Here is a 12,712-nt window from a genome sequence, read left to right on the forward strand (position 1 = left end):
TTTTGGAAAATTGTTTTTTGTAAATTTTAGGAAAATTTATATAATAAGACATTTTCGAGAATTTGAATATTTATTTTTTTTTTTGAAGAAAATATTTAAAAAATTTTCTTTTAAAAAGACACAGTAATTAATAAAGGACCACAAACATTCCTTTATCTTAATTCTTCACCATTTTCTTTTAGAAAATATTAAAAAACTCAACTATTAAAATTTTCTTTTAAGAATCTCACTTCCACTTGTAGTATAAATGACAAACTTAACCTCTAGCTGTACTTAACAAGCGTGTTATATAAACATACTAACACATGCTTATATTTATACATAAGTATGTACATATGTGTATAAAACTTTGTAATTAAAGCTTATATGTATATATAGCAACGATAACCATCTGTTTAGGAAGTATTATTTCGGTGGTTCGATTTTATACATTTTACACATCTGACTCTCCTTTTACAACCTAAGTTAACTCAATAAATCTTTATTTTGGTGTCTCAAGTAATCTAAAGTATATAAACACAGCACTTTGAACATGGGTTAGGTTTTCCTTAACTGCAGGGCTAAACGTTCATATAGTGTAAGAGTATCATGTAATTTTCAATAGTTACATGATCCTCTATAAGATTATAGGGGTAAAATTATGAAAATGTTTGAAGTTTATAATTTTACATACACGAATGGTTGGGTGGATAAAATATAATGATTTGAAACTACATATCAACATGGTGTGGTAACAGTGTATAAATTCAAGTAATTATAACATGATATAGAAACAAACATTATATCAAATGATATATACAAAGACACACTATTACGCTTTATAATAAAAAGCATACACAGTGTTGAAGGTTATACCCAGCAAATTTACAAAGAGTCAATATATCCTTTTTAGCCAGGTTTTTATACATATCAAATAAGCATCTATATAATTTTCGAAAATTTTTTAGTTTTATACAAACTTCTCTAAAATTTCTCAATACTTTCTATAAAATTATAGAAAATTTTGTTTCATTTATGTGGAAAGTCTCCTCTTACTACAGGGCAGTGTTAGTTTCAGTTATTATTTCCAAGTAGTAGTTGTAGTAGTAGTTATTGTAAGTATAATGACTCCTGGCATACTGTGTTTTTTGAAGAATTAAATGCTTTTTCCACCAACACTAATGAGGCACTTGTTGTACTCCTATTACTTAAGCGTACATTTATGTATATATCCTTGCACATACACAAGGATGTGTTAGCTAGTATAGGTATAGGTATGTCTACAAAAAAACATTTGAGTTAAGTTTTGCAAGAGGAAAAGTGTCAAGGTGTAAGATAAGTAGTTTCTATGTATAATTATGCATAAAGAAAGTTTATAGTGCAAAGGATTTATAAACAAAAACTTCAATTTCTTCTTCACCTACTATATGTTTCATAAGAATAGCACAAAACTATAATAAATTACTTAACATTTTGTTCACCAAACTTGTTATAAATTTTATAGACTAAAAAAGACGCATACTTAATCTCCAGCAAAACTCCTGAAGATAACAAAATATAAAGCAATATTTTGTTAACAAAAACCTTCTACCCCTTGGCTTTTAGAATATCATTTACTTTTCATAGAATATTAAAACATAAAATCATAATGTATCTCAAATAGAAAACTTACTTGTATTCTTCAGTTTCATAGGTATGCAGAGGACACGAGGAGAAACATTTATGCTCATGCATAACTAAATGATGTTCACATGATGTACAATAATCGGGACGATCTTGACATGAACCACAATTAGCTTCACATGGCACACAAGTTTTATTATCATAATCTGCAATGTAAGAGAATATATTTAGTAAAATTTATCAAATATTAAAGATTTATGGGATTTTTTTTTGTCTCCTTCCTGACTTGCACTTACTTTCATAATATCCTTCAGGACAAACTTGTAGACAAACAGCCAAATCTGTTACATGCAAATGAGCAGGAGCACAAGTTAAACAGCTATCTTGACCGGCACCAGCACAGGTTTCACAAGACTCATGACAAGGCCAGCAGACACCACCTTGGTTGGGGAAGGAACGCGGAGGACAACGGCTGACACAGGTGCTGTAAAAAGAAAGACAAAGTTGACATATTTTTTTCTTTCTCATATAAAATTATTTACAGCTTATGTATCTTTCATTATAGAAAATCTTAGAAAATGTCTCTTTTTATAGAAAATTTCGCTATTTATAGAAAATTCTTTCTTTTTACAGAAATTTTTCGGAAAATTTCTGTTCTTACAAAAAATTTTCGGAAAATTTCACTTTTTATAGAAAATGTTCGGAAATTTTCGGAAAATTTCTCTTTTTTATAGAAAATTTTCGGAAAATTTCTCTTTTTTATAGAAAATTTTCGGAAAATTTCTCTTTTTTATAGAAAATTTTCGGAAAATTTCTCTTTTTTATAGAAAATTTTCGGAAAATTTCTCTTTTTTATAGAAAATTTTCGGAAAATTTCTCTTTTTTATAGAAAATTTTCGGAAAATTTCTCTTTTTTATAGAAAATTTTCGGAAAATTTCTCTTTTTTATAGAAAAGTTTTTCTTTTTTATAGAAAATTTTTATTTTTTATAGAAAATTTTCGGAAAATTTTTCTTTTTTATAGGAAATTTTCGGAAAATTTTTCTTTTTATAGGAAATTTTCGGAATGTTTCTCTTTATAGAAAAATTTCGGAAAATTTCTCTTTTTTATAGAAAATTTTCGGAAAATTTCTCTTTTCTATAGAAAATTTTCGGAAAATTTCTTTTTTTTTTTATAGAAAAGTTCTCCTTTTTTATAGAAAATTTTCGGAAAATTTTTCTTTTTATATGAAATTTTCGGAAAGTTTCTCTTTATAGAAAAATTTCGGAAAATTTCTCTTTTTTATAGAAAATTTTCGGAAAATTTCTCTTTTCTATAGAAAATTTTCGGAAAATTTCTCTTTTCTATAGAAATTTTTCGGAAAATTTCTCTTTTCTATAGAAATTTTTCGGAAAATTTCCCTTTTCTATAGAAATTTTTCGGAAAATTTCTCTTTTCTATAGAAATTTTTCGGAAAATTTCTCTTTTCTATAGAAATTTTCGGAAAATTTCTCTTTTCTATAGAAATTTTTCGGAAAATTTCTCTTTTCTATAGAAATTTTTCGGAAAATTTCTCTTTTCTATAGAAATTTTTCGGAAAACTTCTCCTTTCTATAGAAATTTTTCGGAAAACTTCTCTTTTCTATAGACATTTTTCTCTTTTCTATAGAAAATTTCTGGAAAATTTATCTTTTCTACAGAAAATGTATGTATCTTTTCTACAGAAAATTTCCGGAAAATTTCTCTTTTCTATAGAAAATTTTCCGAAAAATTCTCTTTTCTATAAAAAATTATCGGAAAAATTCTCTTTTCTATAGAAAAATTTTCGGAAAATTTCTCTTTTTATAGAAAAAATTTCTCTTTTTATAGAAAAATGTTCGGAAAATTTCTCTTTTTATTCCGAATTTTTGAAGAATTTCCCTTTTTGTTCCGAATTTTCGAATAATTTCACTTTTTATTTCGTATTTTCAAAGAATTCCTTTTATTTCGAAGTTTCGAAGAATTTCTTTCGTTTTAAAGAATATTTTCACAAATTTCTCTTGTTATGGTAAATTTTCGAAAAATCTTTTTTTATAGAAAATGTTTCTTTTTACAGAAAACTTTAGGAAATTTTATCTTTTTAAAGAAAAATTTGAATTTTAAAATTTGTGTTTCAAATTTTCACTTTTTAAATAATATTTTCGTATTTCTTTTATGGAACGTTTGTTTTTATGGAACATTTTCGTAAATGTTTCTTTTTAGAGAAACGATTCTATATATATTTTTGGGATATGATCATTTTCTACTTACTTATCCAAACGATAATGTTTACAGGCCACACACTGAGTCGGTCCCCGGCCATAACAACCCTGCGAATCACACTCAGGATCACAGTCATGCAACACCAGCTTATTATTCGAATCGGCCATGACATTTTGTCTTTGAGGTGTGGGAATATTATGACCATCTACGGTAGTTACAGCCTGCTCTGGATTAGAACCGGCTCCGGTATAGAGATTTTGAAAATTTAAAAAACTTGTAAACTGATCAGCACTCAAAGGTTGTCCCAAATCGGATTCCGTGGGATACGTATAAACAGGCTGGGAAACTAAATCACTTTTTAAACGCATTGGCTGGACGGCAGTACCATAGAAAATCAATTGCCATTTAGATAAAATACCCGGTTGATTGACACGTCTACGACCGCCATTAATAATCTGTAAAGTCCATCTACCCTCAGCCTTTTCACCCCAGAAATGAACACTCAAGAAAGGCCAGTCATCGAAATTGGATTTAGCAATATCTCTAGGTCTCTCAAACAACAGGGTACTGGTAGTGCCCATAGGAGAGGTTAGGAGTATGCGTAAATTACCGCGAGGGAAGAATCTCAAAGTGATTCTACATTGTACATGTTCCAAATAGCGTACTTCATTAATAGTTCCAGCACAGCCATTAACATCCATGTGAGTAGCCAAAGTATAACCATAAGTTCCTTCAATTTTACGATCTTCATTATTCTCACGCGATTTGCAAATATGTTGGGGTGGCACAGTAGACCATTGCTCGGCCAACGAGACCATGGCTCCGGCATCCATTAAACCATAACCGAATTTGTGACTGTACTTGCGTTTTACACCATTCAACATCCAGCCAGCTTCCTTTTCCAAAGGTGAAGGTCTGGAAGTATAGACCACCAAATATTGCATGTCACGCCAGGTTAGATTGGGATTTGCCTCCAAAGCCAAGGCGCAGATGCCAGCAGCTAAAGGAGCCGATGCAGAGGTACCAGTATGCTCGGCTGTACAAATGTGATCGGGTCTTAGACGGCCATCCATATCAACAGTAGCTACACTCTTGTCATGACCAGGAGTACCAGAACTGTAGGTGGTAGCCAAGGTAGAAGAACATTCTTCCAAATACCAGGGTTTAAAGCTGTAAATTGATAAAAATAATAAAATTGCATTAATTAATGTTTTCATTAATGTTTCAATGTTTTTGCAAAGATAAATGTATAATTAATTAATGGTAGATTAATCATTTTAATTGTCATTAAATTTATAATCGCTTTAATAAAATCTTATCGTAATTTGCTGGATTTTGATAGCAAATTAATTTGCATTAAAAACATAAAAAAATATTATGTAACATTTAATTGTGACTAAGGTAAGGGTTTGCTACTATTAATTAGTATAAATTTCAGTACTTCACACTTTTGCCCCCCAATTTGCTGTAAAAGTTCCATTTTATTCGCCTTCTTATAATAACACAGGTTTACATTTAACATATTAATTACTTATTAAAAAAAGCGAAAAATTTATTTTCATTTTTATAATATTTGTGGTGTTTTTTTTTTGTATTTTAATATTAAATACGTATTTATTGGTTTATAACAAATTAAAATGCTTATAATTGCCAATTAGGGTTTGTTGGTGTTTATGGTCATTGTGTATTATGTTTTTGATAATGTTGATGTTGTTGTTATAGCTCTTGTTGCTATTGTCGTTGCGTTTGGTTGTTAGTGTTTTCATTAACTGTATGGTAAATGTATTAAATATTATTTTATTTTAAAGGAAATTGAGAAAAAAAAAACCTAATAGCAGAATATAAAGTTGATCAACAACGACCCTGTAAAAAGCTATGTTAACATTACTGAAAATTTCTTTAAATACGAAGGAATTTGAAATTTTACACATCGCCATACTTTGCCCATACATTTTACAAAAAAATCTTTTAGTTCAGTTCTGGTTCAGTTCTATTTCAGTTCTAGTTCAGTTCTAGTTCAGTTCTAGTTCAGTTCTAGTTCAGTTCTAGTTCAGTTCTAGTTCAGTTCTAGTTCAGTTCTAGTTCAGTTCTAGTTCAGTTCTAGTTCAGTTCTAGTTCAGTTCTAGTTCAGTTCTAGTTCAGTTCTAGTTCGTTAGTTCAGTTCTAGTTCAGTTCTAGTTCAGTTCTAGTTCAGTTCTAGTTCAGTTCTAGTTCAGTTCTAGTTCAGTTCTAGTTCAGTTCTAGTTCAGTTCTAGTTCAGTTCTAGTTCAGTTCTAGTTCAGTTCTAGTTCAGTTCTAGTTCAGTTCTAGTTCAGTTCTAGTTCAGTTCTAGTTCAGTTCTAGTTCAGTTCTAGTTCAGTTCTAGTTCAGTTCTAGTTCAGTTCAGTTTAGTTCAGTTCTAGTTCAGTTCTAGTTCAGTTCTAGTTCAGTTCAGTTCTAGTTCAGTCTAGTTCAGTTCTAGTTCAGTTCTAGTTCAGTTCTAGTTCAGTTCTAGTTCAGTTCTAGTTAGTTCTAGTTTCAGTTCTATTCAGTTCTAGTTCAGTTCTAGTTCAGTTCTAGTTCAGTTCTAGTTCAGTTCTAGTTCAGTTCTAGTTCAGTTCTAGTTCAGTTCTAGTTCAGTTCTAGTTCAGTTCTAGTTCAGTTCTAGTTCAGTTCTAGTTCAGTTCTAGTTCAGTTCTAGTTCAGTTCTAGTTCAGTTCTAGTTCAGTTCTAGTTCAGTTTCAGTTCTAGTTCAGTTCTAGTTCAGTTCTAGTTCAGTTCTAGTTCAGTTCTAGTTCAGTTCTAGTTCAGTTCTAGTCAGTTCAGTTCAGTTCTAGTTCAGTTCTAGTTCAGTTCTAGTTCAGTTCTAGTTCAGTTCTAGTTCAGTTCTAGTTCAGTTCTAGTTCAGTTCTAGTTCAGTTCTAGTTCAGTTCTAGTTCAGTTCTAGTTCAGTTCTAGTTCAGTTCTAGTTCAGTTCTAGTTCAGTTCTAGTTCAGTTCTAGTTCAGTTCTAGTTCAGTTCTAGTTCAGTTCTAGTTCAGTTCTAGTTCAGTTCTAGTTCAGTTCTAGTTCAGTTCTAGTTCAGTTCTAGTTCAGTTCTAGTTCAGTTCTAGTTCAGTTCTAGTCAGTTAGTTCAGTTCTAGTTCAGTTCTAGTTCAGTTCTAGTTCAGTTCTAGTTCAGTTCTAGTTCAGTTCTAGTTCAGTTCTAGTTCAGTTCTAGTTCAGTTCTAGTTCAGTTCTAGTCAGTTCAGTTCTAGTTCAGTTCTAGTTCAGTTCTAGTTCAGTTCTAGTTCAGTTCTAGTCAGTTCTAGTTCAGTTCTAGTTCAGTTCTAGTTCAGTTCTAGTTCAGTTCTAGTTCAGTTCTAGTTCAGTTCTAGTTCAGTTCTAGTTCAGTTCTAGTCAGTTCTAGTTCAGTTCTTCTAGTTCAGTTCTAGTTCTAGTTCTAGTTTTCCAGTTCTAGTTCAGTTCTAGTTCAGTTCTAGTTCAGTTCTAGTTCAGTTCTAGTTCTCAGTTTCTAAGTTCAGTTCTAGTTCAGTTCTAGTTCAGTTCTAGTTCAGTTCTAGTTCAGTTCTCGTTCAGTTCTAGTTTCCAGTTCTAGTTCAGTTCTAGTTCAGTTCTAGTTCAGTTCTAGTTCAGTTCTAGTTCAGTCTCAGTTCAGTTCTAGTTCAGTTCTAGTTCAGTTCTAGTTCAGTCTAGTTCAGTTCTAGTTCAGTTCTAGTTCAGTTCTAGTCGTTCTAGTTCAGTTCTAGTTTCAGTTCTAGTTCGTTCTAGTTCAGTTCTAAGTTCAGTTCTAGTTCAGTTCTAGTCAGTTCTAGTTCAGTTCTAGTTCAGTTCTAGTTCAGTTCTAGTTCAGTTCTAGTTCAGTTTAGTTCAGTTCTAGTTCAGTTCTAGTTCAGTTAGTCAGTTCTAGTTCAGTTCTAGTTCAGTTCTAGTTCAGTTCTAGTTCAGTTCTAGTTCAGTTCTAGTTCAGTTCTAGTTCAGTTCTAGTTCAGTTCTAGTTCAGTTCTAGTTCAGTTCTAGTTCAGTTCTAGTTCAGTTCTAGTTCAGTTCTAGTTTCAGTTCTAGTTCAGTTCTAGTTCAGTTCTAGTTCAGTTCTAGTTCAGTTCTAGTTCATTTCTAGTTCAGTTCTAGTTCAGTTCTAGTTCAGTTCAGTTCAGTTCTAGTTCAGTTCTAGTTCAGTTCTAGTTCAGTTCTAGATTCAGTTCTAGTTCAGTTCTAGTTCAGTTCTAGTTCAGTTCTAGTTCAGTTCTAGTTCAGTTCTAGTTCAGTTCTAGTTCAGTTCTAGTTCAGTTCTAGTCAGTTCTAGTTCAGTTCTAGTTCAGTTCTAGTTCAGTTCTAGTTCAGTTCTAGTTCAGTTCTAGTTCGTTTCTAGTTCAGTTCTAGTTATTCAGTTCAGTTCTAGTTCAGTTCTAGTTCGTTCTAGTTCAGTTCTAGTTCAGTTCTAGTTCAGTTTTAGTTCAGTTCTAGTCAGTTCTAGTTCAGTTCTAGTTCAGTTCTAGTTCAGTTCTAGTTCAGTTCTAGTTCAGTTCTAGTTCAGTTCTAGTCAGTTCTAGTTTCAGTTCTAGTCATTCTAGTTATCAAGTCTAGTTTCAGTTCTAGTTCAGTTTCTAGTTCTAGTTCAGTTCTGTTTAGTTCAGTTCTAGTCTTAGTTCAGTTCTAGTTCAGTTCTAAGTTCTAGTTCAGTTCAGTTCTTTAGTTCAGTTCTAGTTCAGTTCTAGTTCAGTTCTAGTTCAGTTCTAGTTTCAGTTCTAGTTCAGTTCTAGTTCATTCTATTTTCAGTCTAGTTCAGTTCTAGTTCAGTTCTAGTTCAGTTCTAGTTCAGTCTAGTTCAGTTCTAGTTCAGTTCTAGTTCAGTTCTAGTTCAGTTCTAGTTCAGTCTAGTTCCAGTTCTAGTTCAGTTCAGTTTAGTTCAGTTCTCGTTCAGTCTAGTTTCAGTTCTAGTTCAGTTCTAGTTCAGTTCCTAGTTCAGTTCTAATTTCAGTTCTAGTTCAGTTCTAGTTCAGTTCTAGTTCAGTTTTAGTTCAGTTCTAGTTCAGTTCTAATTCAGTTCTAGTTCAGTTCTAGTTCAGTTCTAGTTCAGTTCTAGTTCAGTTCTAGTTCAGTTCTAGTTCAGTTCTAGTTCAGTTCTAGTTCAGTTCTACTTCAGTTCTACTTCAGTTCTAGTTCAGTTCTAGCTCAGTTCTAGCTCAGTTCTAGCTCAGTTCTAGTTCAGTTATAGTTCGGTTCTAGATTTAATTTATTTTATATTTTGGATTCCCTACATTCGTAGCGGATCAAATCTGCCATTATTTAAATACAATAATGAATATAATATTGTTTATACATATTTTGAAGACCTTTATTGGAAAAAATATATTTTTTCAATTATTTGCATTTGTATTTGTTTTAATACATGCACAAGTTGTTGCATGTTAATGACACATTAAATACAGCAGAGGAAAAGAGAGCCCAACATCCCGAGCTTGAAGCTCTACAAATTTATGTTGATTACATTTTAAATAAAATTAAAATTAATACAAATAGACTATAATACCTATTAAATAAAAAAATTGTTTATTGGTTAAACCAGTTTTTTCCTCGAAAACAATTTCTATAAAATTGATGTTTATGCGGTTGTTAATAACTAATTAAAACAAAAAAGTTGAAAATAAATATTGTTGCTGTAAATGTAAATGTCTGTCTGTGAAACGGTGTGTATGTATGTATGTGTTCATAATTAAACATTATACAAAGTTGATATTTTATAATAATTTGCATAATTTTGTTTCTGTTGTTGTTATTTTAGTATATTAACATTATTTTATTTTAGTTGCAGCTCATTATAAGCATCGTTTTGTGTTAAAGCCATTAATTAATTCAATAAAAATTAAAGGAAGGAAATGCTACATTTTTAAAGAATTTTCATAAATTGCCTATATTGTCATTAAGATTCTATTATGTATATTTTACTCACCCTCCTTGTGTGGCCGAAGAGATGGACAAGGTGAAAATGGAATTGGTGTAACCATCACAATTGCAAGAATCCGTATAACGTCCACCATTACCTGAAGCCCAAACAAAAATGGATCCTTTGCCTTGACGACCACTGGTAACACCATAAATAAAAGCACGTCTAGCCAAAGGCCCAGGGCCATCAACTGTCGATCCATCATCCTCAGGACCCCATGACGCGCTGTAGATATCGATGTGAGAAGGATTTAAACTTAAAGCTTGAGCTTCAACAACATCATTAACTTTGCCATCCAACATACGAACACCTGCGAAATAAACAAGAGAAAAATAATTAATTATATCTTAAACGAGGAAATATATTAAACGAAAATTTGTGTAAAATTATAAAAATTTATAAAAAAAGATCGCGTCTCTCTCTCTTTCTCTTCCAGCTCTTAAGACAACCACCATGGGCAAAACGTAAAAAAACCTTTAGCAGAATTTTGTTTTTATACCCTACACCACTTTAGTGGGGAGGGTATATCGGATTTGTGCTGATGTTTGTAACATACAAAAATATTCGTCCTAGACCCACCTTAAAGTATACCAATCGGCTTAGAATCGTTTTCTGAGTCGATTAAGCTATGTCTGTCCGTCCGTCCGTCCGTCCGTCCGTCCGTCTGGCTGGCTGTCCATGTAAACCTTGTGCGCAAGGTACAGGTCGCAATTTTCAAGATAATTGGATGAAATTTGGCACGCACGTTTTATTTGACCCAAGGAAAATGGTTAAAATCGGTCCATTATTTCACCTAGCCCCCATAGAATAGAACCCCCCGAAAAGGGCTTCTGAGCTCATAATTATGTTAAATATACAGATATATCGATAAATTACGGCACAACTAAGTTTTATAGAAGTCTTGATGACCCTGCCAAATTTCATAAAGATCGGACCCCATTTGACCCTAGCTCCCATACAAAGTCCCCTTCAGAAAATTACTTGAATGTCCCAAATTAACTTATAAACACAAATATCGCGATGAAATTCAGCACAATAAAATATTATGTAAATATAAATATATTCACAAAATGTTATCGGGCTTGGTCCATATTTGCCCCTAGCCCCCATATAAAGCCTCTTTCAGAAAATTAGTTTTTCATCCATAAATTGCTTAAATGTATCGGAACAAGGGAATATTGAAGATAAATGCTTTATTATGAAAAATAAATCACATTTAATATTCATAATTGGTGTAGGGTATCATATGGTCGGCCACGCCCGACTATACTTTCTTACTTGTTTTTTTCTTTGTTTTTCGCGGCATATGTCAATGTAAACATTTAAACAACAACAGCTACACACATGTCCTTCTGGTCAATGTTTTTCTTTTCATAAGTGAAGGACATCCATATGCACAATCCCTCATTTACTATTATTTTATTCAACGAACATTTAAAAATCTCTTGATTTTTATTTTCATATAAAATTATACAAAAAAAAAAAAAAATTGTCTTTGTCTCTTGTTGTTTTACTTTAAGTGTCCTGTCAGTTTTGTTTTCAAAATGCACTTGAGTGTATTTTAACTCTCTTACACTTTTGTACATTCTTACTTAACGTTTGCTTTCCGTTTAAATATTTCAAGTTTCTTTCAAGCAAACGTAAGTGTAAAAGAGAGGTTGAAAGAAGAAGTCCCTTGCATTTATACATACACATACATGTTTATATGTTTATTTGTGTGGGTTTGAAATGGGAAGTACACTTAAGTGTGTGCGAGTATTGCGGTGCAAATGAACTTTTTCACAACATTTTGTTGATTTTTATGTTGTTGTTAAAGCATTGTTCAATTAATTTAATTTTTGTATATTTGTTTTTTTTTCTTTTTCTCCCGCTTTGTATATTTTTATTGGAGGATTCTTAAACTTTTTCATTTAATTCCCTGCTGAGTATTTTTCGCCTTTATTCTCAATTTTTTTTTCTTATTTTGGCAAAGTCTGCTGTAGTTTTGTTGTTGCTACATAATAGCGTTATAGTAAAAAAAACTTGGTATGTTTTTACAAAAGTTATTTTTATGTCGCAATGCAGGATATAAAATTGGTACTTTTCAAATTAAAACTCAGTAAATGGAAATGAAAATTTACGTTTAAAATGGGTGCTTAAATATGTATAAGAAATTGTTTAAAATATAATTAAGTTTATTAAATTTATAAAACTAACTAACAAGAACTGAACTAGAACTGCAACAGAACTGAACTAGAACTGCATTAGAATCAACTAGAACTGAACTGAACTAGAACTGAACTAGAACTGAACGAGAACTGAACTAGAACTGAACTAGAACTGAACTGAACTAGAACTGAACTAGAACTGAACTAGAACTGAACTAGAACTAACTAGGAAACTGAACTAGAACTGAACTGAACTGAACTAGAACGTGAAGCTAGAACTGAACTAGAACTAGAACTAGAACTGAACTAGAACTGAACTGAATGAACTAGAACTGAACTAGAACTGAACTAGAACTGAACTAGAACTGAACTAGAACTGAACTAGAACTGAACTAGAACTGAACTAGAACTGAACTAGAACTGAACTAGAACTGAACTAGAACTGAACTAGAACTGAAACTAGAACTGAACTAGAACTGAACTAGAACTGAACTAGAACTGAACTAGAACTGAACTAGAACTGAACTAGAACTGAACTAGAACTGAACTAGACTAGACTGAACTAGAACTGAACTAGAACTGAACTAGAACTGAACTAGAACTGAACTAGAACGAACTAGAACTGAACTAGAACTGAACTAGAACTGAACTAGAACTGAACTAGAACTGAACTAGAACTGAACTAGAACTGAACTAGAACTGAACTAGAACTGAACTAGAACTGAACTAGAACTGAACCTAGAACTGAACTAAGAACTGAACTAGAACTGAACTAGAACTGAACTAGAAACTGAACTAGAACTGAACTAGAACTGAAC

General features: G+C 31.7%; 1 protein-coding gene across 1 annotated transcript in view; it reads right to left on the bottom strand.

Moving 5' to 3' along the window:
- LOC119606485 (furin-like protease 2) overlaps window positions 1-12,712 on the bottom strand; it is a 109,114-nt gene that overhangs the window by 33,798 nt on the left and 62,604 nt on the right. The window contains 4 exon segments of the mRNA XM_037960012.1: window positions 1,652-1,808; window positions 1,899-2,086; window positions 3,871-4,992; window positions 9,754-10,057. Coding sequence (XP_037815940.1) covers window positions 1,652-1,808; window positions 1,899-2,086; window positions 3,871-4,992; window positions 9,754-10,057 — 1,771 coding nt within the window.

Source organism: Lucilia sericata, unplaced genomic scaffold (genome assembly GCF_015586225.1).
Source record: "Lucilia sericata isolate MDLA Ls3-8-SP2 unplaced genomic scaffold, ASM1558622v1 Contig000592F_arrow, whole genome shotgun sequence".
NCBI classification, from domain to species: Eukaryota; Metazoa; Arthropoda; class Insecta; order Diptera; family Calliphoridae; genus Lucilia; species Lucilia sericata.